This window comes from Diuraphis noxia, unplaced genomic scaffold (assembly GCF_037042655.1).
Source record: "Diuraphis noxia isolate RWA-SAM2 unplaced genomic scaffold, SU_Dnox_SAM2 contig0004, whole genome shotgun sequence".
In the NCBI taxonomy this organism is placed as follows: domain Eukaryota; kingdom Metazoa; phylum Arthropoda; class Insecta; order Hemiptera; family Aphididae; genus Diuraphis; species Diuraphis noxia.
Genome location: NW_028301714.1, coordinates 65,589,053 through 65,609,895, shown reverse-complemented (window position 1 = coordinate 65,609,895; position 20,843 = coordinate 65,589,053). Strand labels below are relative to the sequence as shown.

At 25.7% G+C, this 20,843-nt stretch overlaps 1 protein-coding gene across 2 annotated transcripts; it reads left to right on the top strand.

The window, feature by feature from the left end:
- Positions 1–183: 183 nt before the first annotated feature.
- Stim (stromal interaction molecule) lies at positions 184–18,984 on the top strand. 2 transcript variants are annotated; one of them, XM_015523328.2, is made up of 13 exons: positions 184–672; positions 2,284–2,429; positions 10,396–10,515; positions 10,644–10,756; positions 14,021–14,136; positions 14,218–14,387; positions 14,459–14,620; positions 14,698–14,865; positions 14,938–15,038; positions 15,106–15,203; positions 15,333–15,398; positions 17,018–17,271; positions 18,070–18,984. In XM_015523328.2, exons 1-13 carry the CDS (start codon positions 543–545, stop codon positions 18,328–18,330), a joined length of 1,905 nt encoding a protein of 634 aa, XP_015378814.2. In that variant the 5' UTR covers positions 184–542; the 3' UTR covers positions 18,331–18,984. The 2 variants fall into 2 exon arrangements, with proteins under 2 accessions (XP_015378814.2, XP_015378813.2); XM_015523327.2 differs by having other exon boundaries at positions 15,106–15,269.
- Positions 18,985–20,843: the final 1,859 nt, after the last annotated feature.

Below are 20,843 nucleotides of genomic sequence, written 5' to 3'. Positions count from 1 at the left end.
CAAAACAATTATTTATTTATGTTGGTTTCAAACTATAATAATTATTGTTGAGGAACAGCGTTGCAGCTATGTGTTGATATCAGTCATCAGCTGCTGCGAATCGAACCAATCAAAATGATTGCAAGGACGACCGGAACCCTACTTACTATTCGGCTGTGCGCGAGAGCCGTGAATTCTTATCAGTGTGACAGTGTCCATTCCGCTTTCATATTTGTGATTTCGTTCCGTCGAGATTTTCCATATTCGTCATAAACGTAATATTTTTTTTTCGTCCGCCGATCGGATTTGTGATTGTATTTTCTCATTCATCGTGTTTTGTTACGATTCTATTATATTTCTGTAAATCGCACGCCGGGTCTCCGACTTTAATGAAAATCACGATTCGCGGGCGCTTCTCCGTAAGTTGGGCCGACGGAATTCGCGGTGCCGTAATGTAATCGCGACAGCAATCGAACGATATTCACAGTTCACATTACATAAACGCTGCTGAAATTTTATTAAAAATAAAATAATAATCATCTAACATTGCCCGTTTTCCAATCATGTGCTCAAAATCGTCGCTACTGCTATTACTATGGAGTAGCGCAATGTTAACTTTGGTGCTTCCTGCATTCTGTGAATCTAGTTTTAATACTCCGACCAAAGTTCGGGTCACGGAACCTACAGACTCTGGTAAGTAAATCGTTCGATATTACACAATCAACAAAACAGTCTATTATTATGAATTGTGCACATCTGTTGTCTATTATTTTTGTTATCCAATGAAGGTCCCTACCTCTACAACTGTATCGTTATGAAAACACTTCTTCATTGTATAAATAGGTGCATATTTATGAAGAGTAATGCCTACAGAATATATACCTAGTAGTCAATCGTTGAAAAATATTGTAAAATTAGTAATTACCAAAGTGTAAAACTGTAAAGGTAGATACCTACTTACATTTTTTTTCTTCCAAATTTCCCTAAACTAAAATAGATACCTAGTTACCTATTAAAGATATATACTAAATACATTTTTATTTTTTATTTTACTTTAATCTGGAATATTAATTTTATGCTCTCTATTTTGTTAATGTGATAATTACAAATTAATATACTTATATTAAATATTTAATTACCTAGATAAGTAATCTGAATATTGTTTAAAATTATAATACTTCTATTATATAAGGTATATGTTTCTTTTGAATTTATTGATAAGTAATAATATTAAATAAGCCTAATCTTCATTGATTTTATTTAGACGCATAGGTGCTTAATTTTAATATATATTAACTGATGTAGAATTATAATATATATAATATCCAAATACCCAATAAGGTAATTGAAATATTGAGATTCATAGATAGTTTGTATTTACCAAGATATTTACTTTGTATAATAATGAGTGCATACCTATCTACCTAATTTACTTTTAAGTTACCTATATAAAATTAATAAAAAAAAGTATCCATTTTTAAAATTATTATTGAAATAATTAATTGGTATTTAAGTTTTGTAACTAGAAATAGGAATTATTAAAATTAAAAAAATAGTCTCATGTATCTATAACCTGTTCCTATTTTATTATATACATGAGATATATAATGATATGTATGTACAATGTTCCAAACACATATTTTTTAATTGAAAAATATTCCTAACTATAAGTTAAATAGTACTTATTATCGAAGTATATGAATTATTTTGACTGGAAATTAAGTTTAAGTATCTAAAAATGTCAATATTGATGTTGGCTCTACTCTCTACTTACGCTTGTATTTGTTTCCAACAATATAAAATATAATGACATAAATATGTCATTGTATCTTGTAATTTATCATTAGATAATTATTTTCTATTAATATAAACTTTTAGGATTGTTTAGACTTTATAGCTTTTAAAATTAGATACTTACCTTACATTTTTTTTGAAACAATTATTTAAGTACTTACATTACCTAACTTATTCTTGAAAAATTATACTTTTTATCATACCTAATGTAAAAAGTGCAAAATATTCCTGTGTTTGGATAGTTAACTATTTATTATGAATTATGATATTTTTTTTTTTTTTTTTTCATTTATGATATTTACTCTTTACTATTAAGGTTTAATTCAAGAATAATGTTTATTTAGGATTGCTAAGTAAGTAGTTATTTAAGATTAGTAATGAGTGTAATTTAATGTGTTTACTTGTATATTTCTTAATTTCAATGAATTTTACATTCAATTTTGTTTCTTGATACCTACTACCTACATATTATGGTATACATTTTTATTTATTATAAATTTGTATTTTAAGGCGGTGTTAATGATTCATGTAATGATGATATTGCTTGTTTGACAATGGCTACTCAAGACAGGTTGGGTTTAGATGCAATTCGATCTTTACATCGACAACTAGATGATGACGCAGATGGTGCTATTGATCTTTCAGAATCTGATGATGTAAGTTTATTTAAAATAAAAAATTACTTTCAGTAATACTTTACAAATAAAATATTTAGGTATAAATTGTCATTAGTAACAATTACATAAACATTAAACTATGATTTCAAATATTGAGTCACTTTACTTATATGCGTAATTTTAAGTTGAATTGTTTCTAATTGAAATTAAGGTGATGACTATACCCTAGTACGCTGTCATATTGTATGAAATTAAAGACAGTGGGCAAATCGCCAGATAGGTGTAACAGATGTCACATTAGTGAGCTTTTAGTAATAATTGATTTTTTAAAGACGCAGTTGATATCTAAACATATTATATATACCTCTTATTGGAGCAGAGCCCTGCATTTTTGTGTATATTTTTAATAATAATGTTTACAACAGTCAATTTTCTTGAGTATGCTGATTATTATTTACTATAATAATAAATAAGTTATGATATCCAAACACCTTTTCAAAATGTGAAAAATGAAAATTTTTTGTAGGTACCACTTTCAAGATAATATAATATATAAATAAAAACAGTGGGAGATTTTAAAATCATGATATAGTATATCTGAATAATATATTTGTATGTTTCAAGAATATTAAAAAAAAATTGAATTATATATCTATATAATTATTAATTTGGATTGTATTTGTATATCTACTATTAGATATACTCAGTGCCGTAGACATAATTTCTGAAATGGAAAGGGGATCAAAATAAAAAAATCACATATCTAAATAGGAGAAAAAAATTGGAACATTCCCCACCCATAAGATCATTTAGTAAGATGTAAATATGTTCGCCTATTTCTTAATTATTAAATATGAAGACTCAGCCTATGGTGTGTACCTTACCTAGGTATTGCAAATGTTAATATATAAAATATATATATATAAAATCATACATTGGCTTGACATTTTTACAGTTGATTGAAAATATTGTGATCTATTATAGTTATAAGGTATGGTAGTTTCATTATAAAGATCAAAGACGTTGTAGTCACTAAGTGAACGGCTGGAGTTTCACAAATCATGTAGAATCACTCGGCAATTATGCAAATTTCACTTTTATAAATTTATTTAAAATCGTAGAACAATGCTATCTACTTGATTCCTTAGCACTTTGATTTGGAATGTTGTCAGTTATCAGCACAGTTATCTGACAGTTTTATGTTTAACACTTGAGAAGCCCGTAGTACAATAGAAGGCGGCTAGAGTTTGATTAAGTACAAAGAATCACTCTGCATTTATTGGAAATTTTTTGCTTAGAAATTGATTTAAAATGTAACAATATTGTGCGATCGTTTTTAAACTTGCACCATTAGATTACACATGTTCCTGGCTACCATCCTTGATAGTTTCATGTATAAAGATAAAAAAAACCCTGTCATCAAATGAAATTTGGAAGATTATCCACTAAATTACTCCATAAGTCAAAACATTGAACTAAACCCATAGCAATAGTATTCTCATATTCACATAACTTAATGAACAGTAACAATGATAATATCCAATAACATTTTAAAGCCAGACATACAGTGGAAGCATTGCCCATTTAGACAAGCCTACATACTTATATTATATAGTATTGTCTCTATAAATAATAAGATAAGCTATAATAAAGTATGATCATAGTTGTCATCAACCTTTTCAACCAAATAAACATTACTTTACTACAAATAAATGAAAATTATAATGGTATTTAGTATCAACAAAATTGTCAACATTTGATAACTCGATAGATCATAATATATGACAAATTATTACATTATAGTGTATTCAACTTAATGTAAGCAGAAACAAAAAAAAACCAACAGGAGAGGATCTGACCTTCACGTCCCCCCTTGTGTACGCCACTGGGTATGCTTAGGTAGTGTGACCATAATTTTCTTGACCAATATAGGGGTACATTTTCTAAAAAATTTGAAGAATTACTGATAATATGAAATAACTAAATGCATACTACTTAATAACTTTGTTAATTAGTTTTACTTATATACCTATTATATTAATGTTTAATAGTAATATTAAATTTGAATACTAATGTTTATATCATATTTATGTAGAAGTTGTTAAGTAATTATAAGCTATTTTAAAATAGAATTGATTATTGATTAATGATTGTCGAGATGATCATTGTCCATATTCCTCTATGGTATAAATTTATAAATAAAAATAATAGATCATACATTTTAAAATAAAAAGTGAGACATTATATCCTCCCTTTTTACTGGTCACTGTAGCATATCCAACATTTTTTTTTTTTGGGGGGGGGGGGAGGAGGTTAGGTTGAAAATATGTTTAGCAATTATTATCTGAAAATAATTTATTAATGAAAATTTTGTTCTTGTTTAACAATTTTTTTTTTTTTTTTTTGAGGAGATAGTTTTATTTTAACCCCCTCTAGATATGTCTCTGCCTGGCCATATACTTCAGCATAGGCAGTATTTTGTGAATTTTAAATTTGGTAGCAATACAGTATATTATATTATTCATATTTAGTATAAAATAATTTTTAATTATAAACATTATTTTAGTTATTTCAAAATGTATTCAATACATAGGTATAAATTGAATACAAGTGTTGTAAAAGTAGATTTTCAAACTATTTGAACATATATAAAATATAAATTATTATATTCTTATCATAACAGAGTTTTTCACAAATTATGAACTATAAATATATTGATAAATAAAAAAAATACTATTTTATTAATTATTTAATTTATTCAATTATTTATTCAATTATTTTGATGTTCTTATGTATATGATAGTAATAGTTACTATTTAAAAAATAATTAATTGTATACAAGTTTAATATGGCCTTCACTTTCATGGACAAAACAAAACTATGACAGTCTGTTGACTCATTTCACTTAAAGAAAAGTTAAATAATATTTTTAAATATTTAATTATTTAGAAAATTATATTTTTATTTTTTGTAACAATTAATTCTTATTTTATTTTAAAAGAATTTAATTCCTATTTTAATGTGTGAGTAAATATATATCATTCATTCATTGTTCAAAACTAATTTGATGTCTCAAAACCTCAAAATTATTTGATTATTATACGAATGCCATTACTTTTGAATATTTATTAAATTAGACATTTTTTCAACCTACAATAATTTCATGGTGTTTAATTTAAGCCTTGTATATTATAAAGTTATTTTATAAAAAAAAATTGACATGTATTATTTTAATACTTTTTAATTTTTATATTATATACAACATACGGTTTTATCTAAATTCTAAAGAATGTTATTTGAATAAGATCAAATAAACGATTTTAAATCTACTTACTTCTTATAAAAAACATGTGTTTTACTTATTTTATTAAAAAATAACAATTTATAGAGATTTTGCATGAATAAATTTGTTAATATTTTAAAATAGTAGTTCATTTTTTATAGACCATGGGTTAAAATTGTCTTAAAATGAACACTTGATCTGTGCTTAAAAAAAATCGGATTCATAGTTACCATTCAGTAGACCATATTAGAATTAATGTTTTGTCGAATTATTGATTGTAGTTTTATTTTTACGAAAGAAATGATTAATTAAATAACTTTTTTTTTGCCCCCCCCCCCCCCCCCCCAGGCGTGGGATAAACTGTATAATGTTGTTTAAAAATTCTCATGACATGTTTTGTGATTAAAATATGAATTATAAACCCCCTTGCCCTTTGGACGCTGTAAGTAAAAATTTTACCTTTAAATTGTTTAATAGGTCAATTTACTGTAATTTTAAAAATAAGAGCGTAAAATGGATTATTTTGAACTTAAAATTTGGTGTATCGTATTGCCAGGCGGAGACAACATTTATGTGGGTCTGTTGTCCTCTTAACAACCCTGGCTTATTTAGTTATTGTCCTTAAACAAAAGTGACATTATTTATATTTTATTATTTTAGTACTGGATATGAACTGAATTGTTTTATTGACTAAACAATTTGTGGTTATTAATTGAATTGATCGTTGTATCGTCTCTCGTGGATATTGGATATGATATGTCAACGACCCCAAATAAATACATTATATTCCAATTATATACATTATAAAAATAATATTTAATTTTGTTTTTATCATTTCCTACCATTTTTTTTTTCATACGATTATTTTAAAGATAGTACTTAAATATTTTGTAGCTTTATATTTTTCATACAAGTAGATGAGTAATGTACTATGTACTCGATATGTATATTCATAATACATATTATTTTTACTCATTTATATGCTTAAATATTGCACAGAGACAGTGTACACACATCTACTCGTTATATTATACAATATTACTACCTCGGTATAATATTAAGTTTAGTATTAGTGTTAAAACACAAATTCTGTATACTTCTAATTTTATTTAATTTTCCAAACACTAAAAACTAAATAATTTATATTATTTAAATAAATATCGAAATATTCATCCGCAAGTATAAATTTGTAATTAAATAATAATGCTTTCTACCAGCGCCGGAGTGGCTAAAAATTTCGGCTCAATAAATTATCGTGTGACAGGCTGACTATAATCTTATAGTATTAAAAAATGTGACATTTTTAGCACCACCATACTTATAAATCGTAATTATAATATCTGTAATCACATCTTGGACGGACATAGATAATGATGGCATAAAATTCAAAAATTCGAAAATTTCCAATCTGATATATAAATATGAATTTTCTGAATTATTCATATTATTCGGATTTGGTTTTTTGATGCGACTTAGCGGCTAGCGCAAGACAATACAAGTAGTCTAAATGCATCGTAAATAAGATATATTTCAAAAAATTAGTAAAAATTAAATTTATTAAAATATTAAAATAGGTAATTGAACAGCAATATTGGATAATCTGAATATATACCCATAACTTAGATAGTTTTAAAACTTTATAGGTATTAGGTACCTACCTAATTACTATAACACCTAAAACTAATGCAATTTATTTTGATATAAATGTAAAAAATATATTGAAATTTATTAAAAAAAAAATTTCTGCATATGGGTATGCTATCCGTAATTTAAATATGTATACCTACGTCTGTAATGATCATTCAAAATATATTCTCCAAAACTACAGTAGCCTAAAAACCTATACACATAATATGAATAATAATAATTATTTTTTAAGCTATGTTAATGAGATTGTTTTTAAGTATTAGTCTTTAGCTTTTGTATTTATTGCTGCTGTTAGTGTCCCGCTTAAAACAAATCTAATTCATTAACTAATGCGTAATGCGTAATTTGAACTATTTTTATTAATTTGCTCTAACTAATAAGTCATGTATTTTTAACCGCCATAATATGAAATACAATTTATCTATAATATCTTCTTAATGTATAATAATTTTTCACCGATATAAAAATTAGAACTAAAACTAAATTTTTAATCACTGGAATTTTAAAATCTTATTAGAATTCAACCGTTCTGTTTATTCATATTTGCTTTGACGACATTTGCCTCGCTTAAAAAAGTTTATATTTGTTGTAAAGATTGGATGATGACTTTAGTAGATATAATCATTTTATTATTAAACGTAAATACATTCGGGGGTTTTAGTAACGTTTCTATATGTATGATTTTTCCCAATTGAGTCAATATTAATAGGATCAATGAAAATAAGTCACAAATTAATTTATATTCCCCCTCACAATATTGTTAGTAGTTTATTTATACATATGGTAGTGCGAAAAAATGTACTGAATATTTCCGCTTCAAATTAAAATTATACTCCCAGGCAACCCAGATTTTGGCAGTTTGCTCCTATAGGAATATTATAGGTGAAACATTTTTCGTATTTCTTATAAATAGTGTGTTGAACGAATTTGGCACTTAAAACATTCCTACATAAATACATAAAAAAAATACGATTGAGTGCGTCTGTAAGAAGCATTTAAAAAATGAGATTTAAATTTACGTCTCATTTGAAGTCATAAATCAGTATTAATGAATCTATTACTATGATTTTCATCCGTTTAAGTAATCTATATAAAACATTATTAAATGGTAGTCTTAAATAAAATATTAAGGGTGGAAAGCCAATATTTTTTTTAAATATTGGTAATAATGATCAGTATTAATCTTAATCACTTTATTTCATCACCCATCTGTTAAGTATTACTATTACATTAATTAGCAATATCTAATCAAATTGAATATCGTGTAGGTAATACAGTCAAAAATAAAGTGCCTTAATAATGATTCCTGTATTTTAAGAGGATTCATGCCAGACGTTCAAATATTTATGCTTTCCTTAGGTTGGTAATATATAATTGATTTGATGCAGATATGCTCAATATATTTAGTGATTAACCAAGCATGCTCACTCCGTTTTTTCTTCAACGGTGTAAATTTGCTAAATTTGGTTTTTGAAATTTTGAAATTTACTTAAAGACCATAATTTCAAATTCTTGAAATTTTTTTACTACTTTAAAAATGTCCTGTGGAGATACCAACTTCTGTTTTTAAATGACAACCACCCTTTTCTGCTGTAAATTATTAAGAGGATATTTTTTCTGAAAATGTGGGCGATTCAATATCAAATTAAAACTAGTGGTTTTTTAGTTATTTATAACTTCGTGTATTAAACATAAAAAGTCAATGATAAATGATAAGGAAGATATGGAAACGACGATGGTTACAAAATTTTAGAAAATGTTTACACATTTTTCAACATCTGTAATTCTTAAAATTGTCCAAATATAATAAATATACTTAAATTATATCTAATATTCAGGTATATTTTAAAATTTAAAACTGTGATTTACTACTTAGGTACATTCAAAATCCGGAAAATGTATATATAATATATATATATATATTTGTATACAACTATTAATATAAAAAAATATCTTGACCATTTTTGTGCAATAAACTCAGCTTCAATCAAAATTATTTTCCTTATACAATGATTCGTTATAGTTAGGTATTTAAACTTAAAAGTGTTTTTGCCCTTGCATCAATGGGATATTTTCGTAAAAAAAACATTTACAATAGAAACATATGTTAATTTTAAAATGTTGGTAGGACATATTTTAAGGTCATGATTTAAAATAATAATAATATAAAACCTAACCAATCTTTTGATTTAAAAAGTTTTAATTCAGCGAAGTCTAGAAAAACTGGAAAGTCTTGTTGCGTTATTATTTATTAATATTGTTAGTTGTTTTTTAAATTTTGTTGTATTAATAATGTATAGCCTATTGTTTTGGCTTTTTTTTTATAAAATTATTACGCTGTACGTTGTGAAGGAAGCGACAATCAACACCCAAAAGTTTCTATCTGTTTGTAGTACTAATAGTATAATATACTCTGTAAACTTACCTATCTAGTATCTATTTTGAAAAAATATCATAACGAGAATGATGAACTTTTGATTTCGAATCATGTTTCTCTGATAAAACGCTATACATATTTATTAGACATTTTTAATGATTAAAGCTAAATCAACATTTTATTTTAATTATGACCTTTGTTACTTTTGGATTTTGGTGCATTGCAATAAATTGAATGACACATTAAGATGAAGATCCTATTGTATCTACATTATACTTGTCATGGTCGGCCAAGGTTGACACTTGAGTTATTTAATAATAGTTGATCAATATACAGTCCTCTATATGCAATACGTTAGGTTTTACTAGGTTAATCTAAACCATAAGGCTATTGAAAATTATTACTATTACAAACAATTTATTGATTCAACGAGAAACTAAACTATCAAAGAAATAAAACTAATTATTTCAATTTACACATTTTCATTTTTTATGATCCTTCTTAGAAAATGATTTAATGTTCATTATTCACACATGTTGTATGTAATAAAAAATATTTTAATTATTTACATTAATTAAACTTGATTAATGTGAATAATACCTTGAACTAAACTGCCTAGAATTCCAAAATTATGTCAACATTTTGAAGTCTTACGAATTATGTAATTTGATTGGCTTCTTGTGTTTTGTTTTCTACAGTTTCTTCGTGAAGAATTAAAATACGAAAAAGGCGCGGAAAAACGTCAAAAGGCATTTCATCAAAATGATGATATGTATATATCTGTTAAAGACTTGTGGGATGCTTGGGTAAAGTCTGAAGTAAGTACAATTTAATATATATGCGCAATAATATAAAACATAATTTTAAATATCTATATATAGGTACCTGTATTTAAAATAATATTAGAATTTATAAATACAGTTGATTTTTTATATTATGCGTGTAGGTACACAATTGGACCGTCGAGCAAACTTGTGATTGGCTTTCTACATCAGTGGAACTACCCCAATATGTTCCTAATTTTATACAACATAGAGTGACCGGAGCACATCTCCCTAGGTTAGTAAAAACTGCATAATAACTATGCTATACTCTATACTATTTATATGTTAAATATACTATACGAGCTTTTGGGCATGTGACTAAACAGCTTATTTTGTGGAGACTAAATTAATAAAGATAATTTGAAAATTAAAATCACAAGTCCGTATTTTAAATCGTAGATGATTCGGAAAAGCGTATATCTGTAATATATCTAGTTACGTTGATACGTTGTTATTGAAAATTAATTATTCCGTAGTTTACGCGTTTGTTTATAGTGCCATGATAGAACTGCAGTAGGTAAAAATGTAAAATCTATACTAATATTTTATCTTTTGTTACAATTATTATTAAATTTAGTTAACTATGGAGTATGAACAACGCAATACCGGAAAACCTGTATAATGTATGAATATTTTTACGGTTGTTAGATGAATAATTAATAATTATGTGGCTTGGTGAGGCGCGGTCATACGCTCAATCTGCGGAAACACACTGAGCGTAGGTACCGGCCGCAGTTGCTAGCTCCCGGATGGGTGACCACCCGGAATTTTTAGAAACATATCCTTGCCACACATACACAAACACGTGTTACAACCCTACCCACTTAAAAACCTACAAACAAATATACAAAATTAACCCCTACTATACCACCCCACACCCAATGGCCTATGTTTCCGCGGGTTCTCCTTACAAAAAAAAAAAAAATTATTATAATAAAAATATGGAGACAGAAGACGCCTATAATTTTTCATCGAAGTTTTTAGGCTAGTCTTAATCTAGGATTAGACTGGATCAAACTGACTTATAATTTTTGAATTGCAATCAAGTAGCTGACATAGATTTCAAACGTTTAACGTTTAGAATGTTTAGATACATTTTATCGACAGTAAATCAAACAATTTTTCAGTAGTTTTCATTCCCCTTTTGGAACTAATGATAAACACATAATCAAAAAATTACTATAGGTAGCTGTATTATATAGATATAGGAATGTAGGATCACATGAAATATAAACATTTACTGTAAAAAGTTATAAAAATTTGTTTTTCTAATTAAAATTGTGATCTATGTATACAATATAAGAATAAATTCCATTCAAAGTTGGTACTCTATCTTGACATTTTCTTTGTGATCTAAATAGTCGAGTGTTTCCCAACGGTGGGGAATTTAGAACTGCACTGGTAGGATATAGTGATGAATGATGATGACCTAACTAGAATTTTGCTGTCAACATAATATATCATTTTACAGTGAGTAAAATTTAAAATAATAAATCAATTTCGCCCGTCGATAACAATTATACGAGTATTTTAAAATGATTGACCTCTTCACAAGTGAAAAAAAAGGTTTCTAAACTCTAATTTTAAGGGGGGGCATATGAATTTTGAAAATGTACTAGGGGCGTGACGTGGTATTTTTGTTTCAAGCGGCTGATTATGAGGAGGCGGTAAACCGGCAAATTTCAAGTTTTTAAATTGTATTAAATTTTTATTCGGTATAATAAGGTGTTTTTTTTTTTTTTTTGCTCCGGGAGACGAATTCCTAAATACCATCCTAGAAGGGGGATATAATAAAATATTGGAAACCACAGTGTTAAGAATTATGACTAGTATATAGTAGCATGTAGAGGTGACACTAATAACGACATCATAATATCACAGATTATAAAATCTGTGATAATATCAAGTCAGCAATAATATTATATATTTTATAATAATCGTCATTAAATATTCATATAATCATATATGATATGCAATTGTATGCATAACTAAGTACACCTTAAGAAATCAGAGACTGTCAGTTTAATATTAGTGACCCATCTGTTTTAGCTCTCTCTCTCTCTCTGACTCGCGTGGAATATTTCAAATTCACGTTTAGTTGAATCATTCCTGTGTCTTGTGTGGTTACTTTTAATATTACAGTAAATTAACCTATTCTAAAACTTAAAGGCTGTAGAAAGTGGGTTGTATTTCGTACATTTTGACAAATTAGTGAAAAAAATATAGTTTTAGAAGTCCATTTTTAAGAAAATTCTGATTTGTTTTCTTCTTGTCTGTATTGTGTAGGAAATTAAGTGGGTTCTAATTAAATAATACAACGAATCGAAAATCCATTTCCTATTAAACCTTGTAAAGAGATTCTGGAATTCAAATATGTTTTCAAAATCTGGCTAAATTATCGAGTAAATTTTTCTTTTGCTGTTTGGAACTTAAAAGCCACAGCAGTTAAAATTGTTTTGATTGCAAAGGATAGTGATGCGTGTTTGCGCGTATTTACGTTAAGGATTTCCAAGAATCTTGGCCATAGTTTATCTTTAATGACGTAAAACATTCGGGGAACACGCTCACACTTAATTATCTGTTATTACACACAGCTACATAACTGCACTCCCGATAGATATAGAATATTGCCTACATTCAACCCCATAAAATTGCCTTAAGAAGATATCAGTGCACCATTTGTTTTCTCTGTCTGGCTCACTCGTAACGTCGTAACATAGACAAAACGCATATACGCAGAATCATTTTTTCTATATCTTGAAGTAATTTTAGAGTAAAACCTCCCATTACAAAAAAGATAGAAAATAATATTTTTGAGGGAATAACATATCGATTTGTTTAAATATTGTCTCTAAATAATTTAAACATTATTTAAATGTACAGTATTTTTTTGTTTATTTTGAAAGTCGAATACAAAGTCAAATATCAATAAAATATAAAATCAATATGTCATTCCCTCAAAAATATAATTCTTTATCTTTTTTGTAATGGAAGGTTTTACTCTAAAATTACTTAGAAAAAATGATTCTTCGTAAATGCGTTTTGTCTATGTTACGCGTGGGTCAGAGAGAGAAAACAAATAGTGCGCTGACATCCTCTTAAATTAATACCTGATCTTACCTGATCACTAAGTTGGCTTTTTTACAATAATTTATTTTGTATGTAATTTATAATCTTTTTTAACTTGTCGTGATTTACACGCTCATAATTTACATAAAAATTAAAATATAAAATAGGGACTTAATCGTATTATTAAATTCATAAGCTTCTGTTATCGAAACAATATCACATTTTTGTTCCGATTACTAACTTTGAATTTTGAATATCATTTTACTAATTTTTGTATGTTTATGACAAGTTTATTTTAATGAATAATCTTTAATGTCTTGAGTGTATTATTTTAAAATTTTATTTTTGACAGCCTGCTATCTTGTTAATCATACTCATTAGTTATGAACTAATAATAATCTTAATTACTTTATAATGATTATAATTTCAGACTAGCTGTTGCTAATATGCAACTTTTGACAAATGTACTCGGAATCAAGGATCCAATTCATAAGCAAAAAATTGCATTGAAAGCTATGGATGTAGTTCTATTTGGACCCCCTAAAGGTCAGCAACTTATTTTTAAAAAATGAGAAAATTAATCTCATAATTAACTCCTTAATTTAAATATTTTGGTTTTATTAATAGATTCAGTTACACATTTGAAAGATTTAGTTTTAATAACATTATTGTTGGGAGCATTGATTGGGTTTTGGTATGTTTACAACCAAAATAAAAGTTCAACTCTACATTTAAAACGTATGATGAGAGACATGGAAGGTTTGCAAAAAGCTGAAACAGCTTATGAAGATTTACAGGTATACATTTTTTACATTGTGTCTCGTGTAAAATTAATATTATTTTATTTTCTACTTGTCATTAACTTTAGAAAGAACTAGAAAAAGCAAAACAAGTACAAGAGTTTGTTATTACTGAAAAAGCAAATTTAGAAAAACAATTACAAGAACAACAAATTAAAGATGAAAATTCATCAGTACTGAAATCTTCTTATTCCAATTTGGAAATTTCTCAGCTCAAAACTGAAATTGAAGTATTCTAAATAATTATTTGAAATATGTAAATATATATGTAATGTATCTGATTACAAATAATAATTTACGTGTTTAGTCATTAAGAGGAGAGTTGGCAAGAGCAGAAGGTGAATTAGATGACCGTTGTTGGACCCCTCCACATGGATTACAGCAATGGTTACAACTAACACATGAAATTGAAAATAAATCCTATATTAAAAAGAAATTAAGCGCTGAGAAACAATTACAGCAAGCAAGAGAAGCGGTAATATTATATTTAATATTGAGCTTAAATAACAATTATGAATATATTTAATTAATAACATTTTCCTTACAGTGTGAAAAGTTACGTAAAAAAAGATCCAGTTTAGTGGGTGCATTTGTGTCCACTCATGGAAAATCAATTGATGATGTTGACCGTAGTATTGTTGAAGCAAGGTAATATTTAAAGCACATTTTCATATATTATTTAAATAATATTAATTTATGCTATTTGATATTTTAGAACATCATTAAATGAAGTTACTCAAGAACTTGCAGAGAGGGTGCATCGATGGAAGCAAATTGAAACATTATGCGGGTTCAATATCATCAATAATAATGGTCTGTCACATTTAGAGAACATGTTATATAGAAATTTAGTGAATGGGCGAAACTTCTCACTGCGAGGTTAGCGCAATTTCAAGATAATTGTATTAATAGGTAATAACATTTTTGGTTTTTTGATTGTAGGGCGCATGAGTAGCCAAGATGACCTTGAAGATGATTCTAGCCAGTATTCAGTTTGCGTGGGTCCAGGTAAGGGAAGGGACGATGAATCTATTGGTTGAAATTTACCACTGCTTTTTTGTCTTAAACTGTTTCTTCGAGTGTTTCCTATTGCTTGCAATAATATTTAATTATTGTTCAATTAATTTGAAATAAAAATACACATTTGTACTTGTTATTTACTAGATATTTCCATTCTTTTACATTTAATCGATTTAATACAATGGATTTTAACCGAAATACCTACTACTGATGTCTATAATTATAACTATTTATCGATGAATTATTATTTTATCATGTTTATAATAGATAAATTATTTTTATACCACATACTATTAAAAATGAAAGTATTTTATTGTAATCCATAATTACTTTAATTATATAGCTATTGAGCTTTATTTAAATTATTTAAATTATTATTATAAACATTAAGTTCTCCAGTTTATTTAACAGCAAGATGAACAAGTCGTTTTAATTATTATTAATTATATTTTAACTTAATTTAAATCAATTATTTTTGTAATAACTTTATTATTATACTAATGAAATTGAAAAATGTTATATTCATTTTTATCATTAAAATATTGAAAATATTAATTTATCAAAACTAAAAATATTGTAAATTAGTATTTTTCTTAATTTGTTTTGTTGGAATATTTTTGGATTTTTTATCTGTAACAATTGAGAGAGCTTGTATATTATTTAATATTTTATGTTCAAAATTGCTTGTATAATTTGTATTTATAATACCACATATTATTTGCTTACCTCGTCTTATTTATGTTTGTTTTTTAGATTTTAATTTTTTTTTTCGTATTTTTAGTTTTACAAGTTATTAGCTGTTTTAATTTTGAAGCATTAGTTATTATTTGGCCTATACATTAATATGTTTAGATATTATTACTTGGTGCATTTTAATAATTTAATTAATTTTTTACTTTTACTGCTGCATGAAGATGAGTTTTTGTGGTAAGAAAATATATCAATAATATTATTTCAAAACAAAACTAACGGTGTTAGACAATAAAAAGTAAAATTCTAGTCTAATTGGCAATAACATTTATCTTTATCATTATATGTATACACTATACACACAATATTATTTTTAAATTAAATTAAATATTTCTTGTATTCAAAGGACTCGTTTATTTATTAAAAGATATTTTCATAAGAGGTTGTACTTAGCTTGGTTATAAATTATAATTTTTTTGTTAGAGGATCGACCTATGATATTATTTAGCGGATATAAATTTGTAAAACAACGCAATCTAGATATATTATTTAGCATAAGCCATTGTAAAATTTAAAAAGAAAAATATATATTAATGTTATCTTTTCTAAAAATAAATAATAAGAAGATAATTGATATTTTTAATATTCGTAATAATTATGAATTAATAATAATTTAAACATAATTAAAATTAAAATTTTATTGTATCTTACTAATGCTCATAAATACATGTGACTTAATTCAAATTTATATGAAAAATGTAGTTTTATTTTATTTATATAATTTATTATACACATATATTATATTTATGTACATGTATAATATTATATAATATTAATACTTTCATCTGCTTGTGTGTTTCAGTAAACTTATTGCATACATATTTATTTTTTTTTAAATTTTATCCATATATTTCCAGGGACGTCGTCTCAAGACCTTGGTGCTTGTGAAAATTCCGGACAATGGCGGGACAACGGCCAGGATTCTTCAGGGAGCGATCAATTAGAATGCGTGGACGAAGAACAACAAACCCGTTCTTTGGATACAAAACCTTGTTTCATACTCGGCGAAGACATATGTGATCTAAAACAACCTCAGCAATCTGTTCAACCATCAGACTCAATGCTGAAATCACACAATATTGACAACAACCAATTCACATCTGAGCCAGTTGTAAGACTATTATTTTATCATATTTCCTACATATATTCGTGAATAATTTAAGATTATATTTTTTTTTTTTTTTTTTTATTTTTATTTTTTTTTTTTATTCAAAAACAATCTGTACAACAAGTACATTTAGTTATTTTGATATAGAATATATACATAGTTTATTTAAAAAAAAAAACAACAACTTTTAAGGAAGTCACCCATTGGTAACACCTAAGATTATATTTACTCAAACTATTTTTACTTTGCGATTTGATAAAAGATAAAAAAAATATTGATTCAAAAATGCGTAATTCTTTATTCTAATGCAAGCTTCTATTTGAAATTAATAATATAAAAATTCTTTATTTAAAAATCAAATAATACTTACGTCTTACAACCTAGGTGTTATAAATTAAAATAATAATAATTTTATATTTAAAATAGTATTATTATACTAAAAAATTTTTAGTATATTTTAATTATTTGTCTTTCTAAAGCTATTCGTTCGGAATTTTCTGAAAATTTCGAAATTTCATCTCTAGTGAAAATTGTATTCAATTTTCCAACTTTGTGATCTAATAAGTATTCCATATTTAAATCATTGATTGTAAATACTAACATACTATATTATAATCAATGGTGGAGTCAATGAAAATCCCTTGTTCCATTTAATGTTTAGAATCTAAAAAATATAATTTCTTAAAAAGGTTATGTACCTTACATATTAATCAACTTTGTATATTCAATTTTAAATATTAAATTTATTTGAAAAATCATATAGTTTATTATTTATTACAATTCAAAATATTTATGTTATAGGTCGTTCCTGATATGTTCCGCCATTCAAATTCAGATTCAAGTTTGGATCCAAAATATCGAAAAATTTCAAAAGCATCTAGCCGTTCAGATATTTTAGTATCTCCAACACCTAGTGAAGTGTCTGTAAAACGCATTAAGCGACACAAATTATTTCCAATATTTTTATCTGCGAAAAGTAAAGCAGCTAAATCCTATCAAAACTCAGAAAACACTAATGTAAATAATGATAAGACTATTAAGTCATCTAAACAAAAATCATGATTCTGCTCATTCCTCTTTATTTGTTGATTGTATATAATAATGATTGTGATAAACATGATTTAAGAATGTTGAAAAATAAGTGATTTATTATTTGTAATTTGTAATTATAATATATTAAATGTATTTATGTATCTAGGTTTAGATTGAATTATATAAAAAACAAGAAATTCCAGTTGTTTTAATATTGTTATGATAATAAAATTAATTAATATTACATGATGTATGTAAACTATTGTTTATTTTAATTATTACTTTTATAGAAGGTGCCTTAAAAGTACTTAGAGCTGTTAAATGGTACTTAATTATAAAGACAAGGAAATATATTTGTTAAATATAATTTTTTATTCACCCTCTCGATGTGATTTTTGAAATCAAGAACATAATTTATAGGACTGAACAATGTAAAAACTATATTAGACAATTAACTGCAATAATAAATGTAATAATATTATTTTTCTTAAGTTATTTCATTTTTAAGTAAACTCAAATTATTTAAAGACATTGTTTTTACTATTAAGTTACTAATCTTAAGTTCATATTTATTTCCATTAATAATTGTTTAGAATTATACTTTGTTGATTGTTAAAATGTATACCAAAATATATAATTAGTAATTTTTGTTTTCATTTGAGATTATAATATATGTATAATTTAGATCTTGTACTATTTTTTAAATTGTATTTATGAAAGGGTCTTTACAACAATTAATAACTATAGGAATATTTTTTATAAAAGATTTTGTTTTTAATATCTTTAAATACTAACAATCAGTGAAAGCAAATGTAAGTAAACTACTTGATAGAAGATAATTAACTTATTGTAACCTTAATAGCTATTTAATTATCAACTTCTTAGTTCTAAAATATTTTAAAAAAATACACCATCCAAGTTATTATTATTATTTATTACATTATAAACTATAAATTTTAAATTTTACTACTACTTTATATTTTATAAATTTATCTATGATAATTTAGGAATATTTCAATAATTTATTTGTTATAAATATTTTCATAATAGTTATGTTAGTGTAAAGAACTACAATATATCATATACAATTTGTATAATTTACTCTAAAGTCATCACTTTCTTAATAAATAAAAATAAATATGTTTTTAAAGATCATAAAAAAAATTCAATTTAAATTGTTTTATTTCAAAATCTTTATAAAAATACTTAGTTTGTAATTTTTTTTTTTCTGTATTTCCTAATAAATTGTCATAAGATAGAAATAAAAATTTTTATAGCACATTACTAAAGTGGTAGTTATTTAATGGTTAGAAGTTTTATTTAAACATATATTTTTACAACTATGACTATAATTTTTTTTAAATAACACTTATTTTTTATTGATTAAAATATTTCTATATTTACAAAAAAATTAATTATGGATAAAAATGTTTGAAACTTTAAATATAAATAAATAGATTTTTCGGAAATCAATTAAATTAAATTATAAATACATATTTATTAGACTGTATTCTATTTAAATCAATAGCTTATAGTATCATTTTACATAGAAAACTATCTAGAATTATTATTTATTGGAGCTCTGATATGAATGAAGAACATTATCTGTGTTTTATTGGAAGTATTTTTACGATAATTCAATTTTTAAGTGAGTTATTACTTGTGAGAATTTTTAGTTTCCAATTTATTATATGTACATAGCTCACTTAAAAACTGAATTCTCGTAAAAATACTTCCAACAAATCACAGATAATTTTCTTACTATCAAGTTTCTTAATAGGTCTATTCGCTCTAATTTTTTAAGCTAACGGAGTAAAACGTTAACTGCTGAGCATACATTTGCTGTGTTACGAGTTTTTAGACAGACAACAAATACAGGTGTTGCGCAGAGCCTATATAGGTACCTTGTATTAATCAAAATATATCTTTTTGAAATTAAATATGTATTATATGCAGTGTGTAATGACTGACTAGTAAATAATGAATGACAAAAGTAGTGCAAACACCACTTTTGTCACTGACAAAAATCCAGCCATGATTCAAAACTGACTCATGTTTGATCGGTGTACGGACATGCGTGCGTGATTTTTCCTATGCTTCAATAACAAATTTTGGGAGTAACATGTTACTATAAAATCACTTGTCACATCACGCGTCATGTTACTTTGGTGGGCGCTGCGCCTTAAAATGCAAGATTTAACTAACATTCGATAGAAACTTGTTATGTAGGTATGCAATTCAAATACAAATTTTTCTTGTACATTTCACCAAATTTAGCGATTTTGAATATTTAAAGATTTTATTGAGTAACTGAACTAAAAATAAATTTTATACGAGTAATTACAAATTTTTTTTAGAACGTTTTGTTAACAATTATAATTTAAAAAACGGGTGTGAGCCAGGTTTTGAATTTGACGCTCAATGTCGAATGTTGATGTCTTAACACTCTTAACATTAGTCCGACGACTTTTGGCGCCTTGTTAATAAAATGTAGGTTGACTATGGGTGAAGAAAATAACAAGTATTGTAATTTATAAGATGTA

What these genes read in the sequence shown, in the direction of transcription:
- Stim (XM_015523327.2), top strand. Translation starts at nt 543, where the DNA reads ATGTGCTCAAAATCGTCGCTACTGCTATTACTATGGAGTAGCGCAATG. An exon ending in AGCTCAAAACTGAAATTGAA is followed by an intron (nt 14,621 to 14,697) that starts GTATTCTAAATA and finishes TTACGTGTTTAG; the next exon opens with TCATTAAGAGGAGAGTTGGC. An exon ending in TACAGCAAGCAAGAGAAGCG is followed by an intron (nt 14,866 to 14,937) that starts GTAATATTATAT and finishes TTTTCCTTACAG; the next exon opens with TGTGAAAAGTTACGTAAAAA.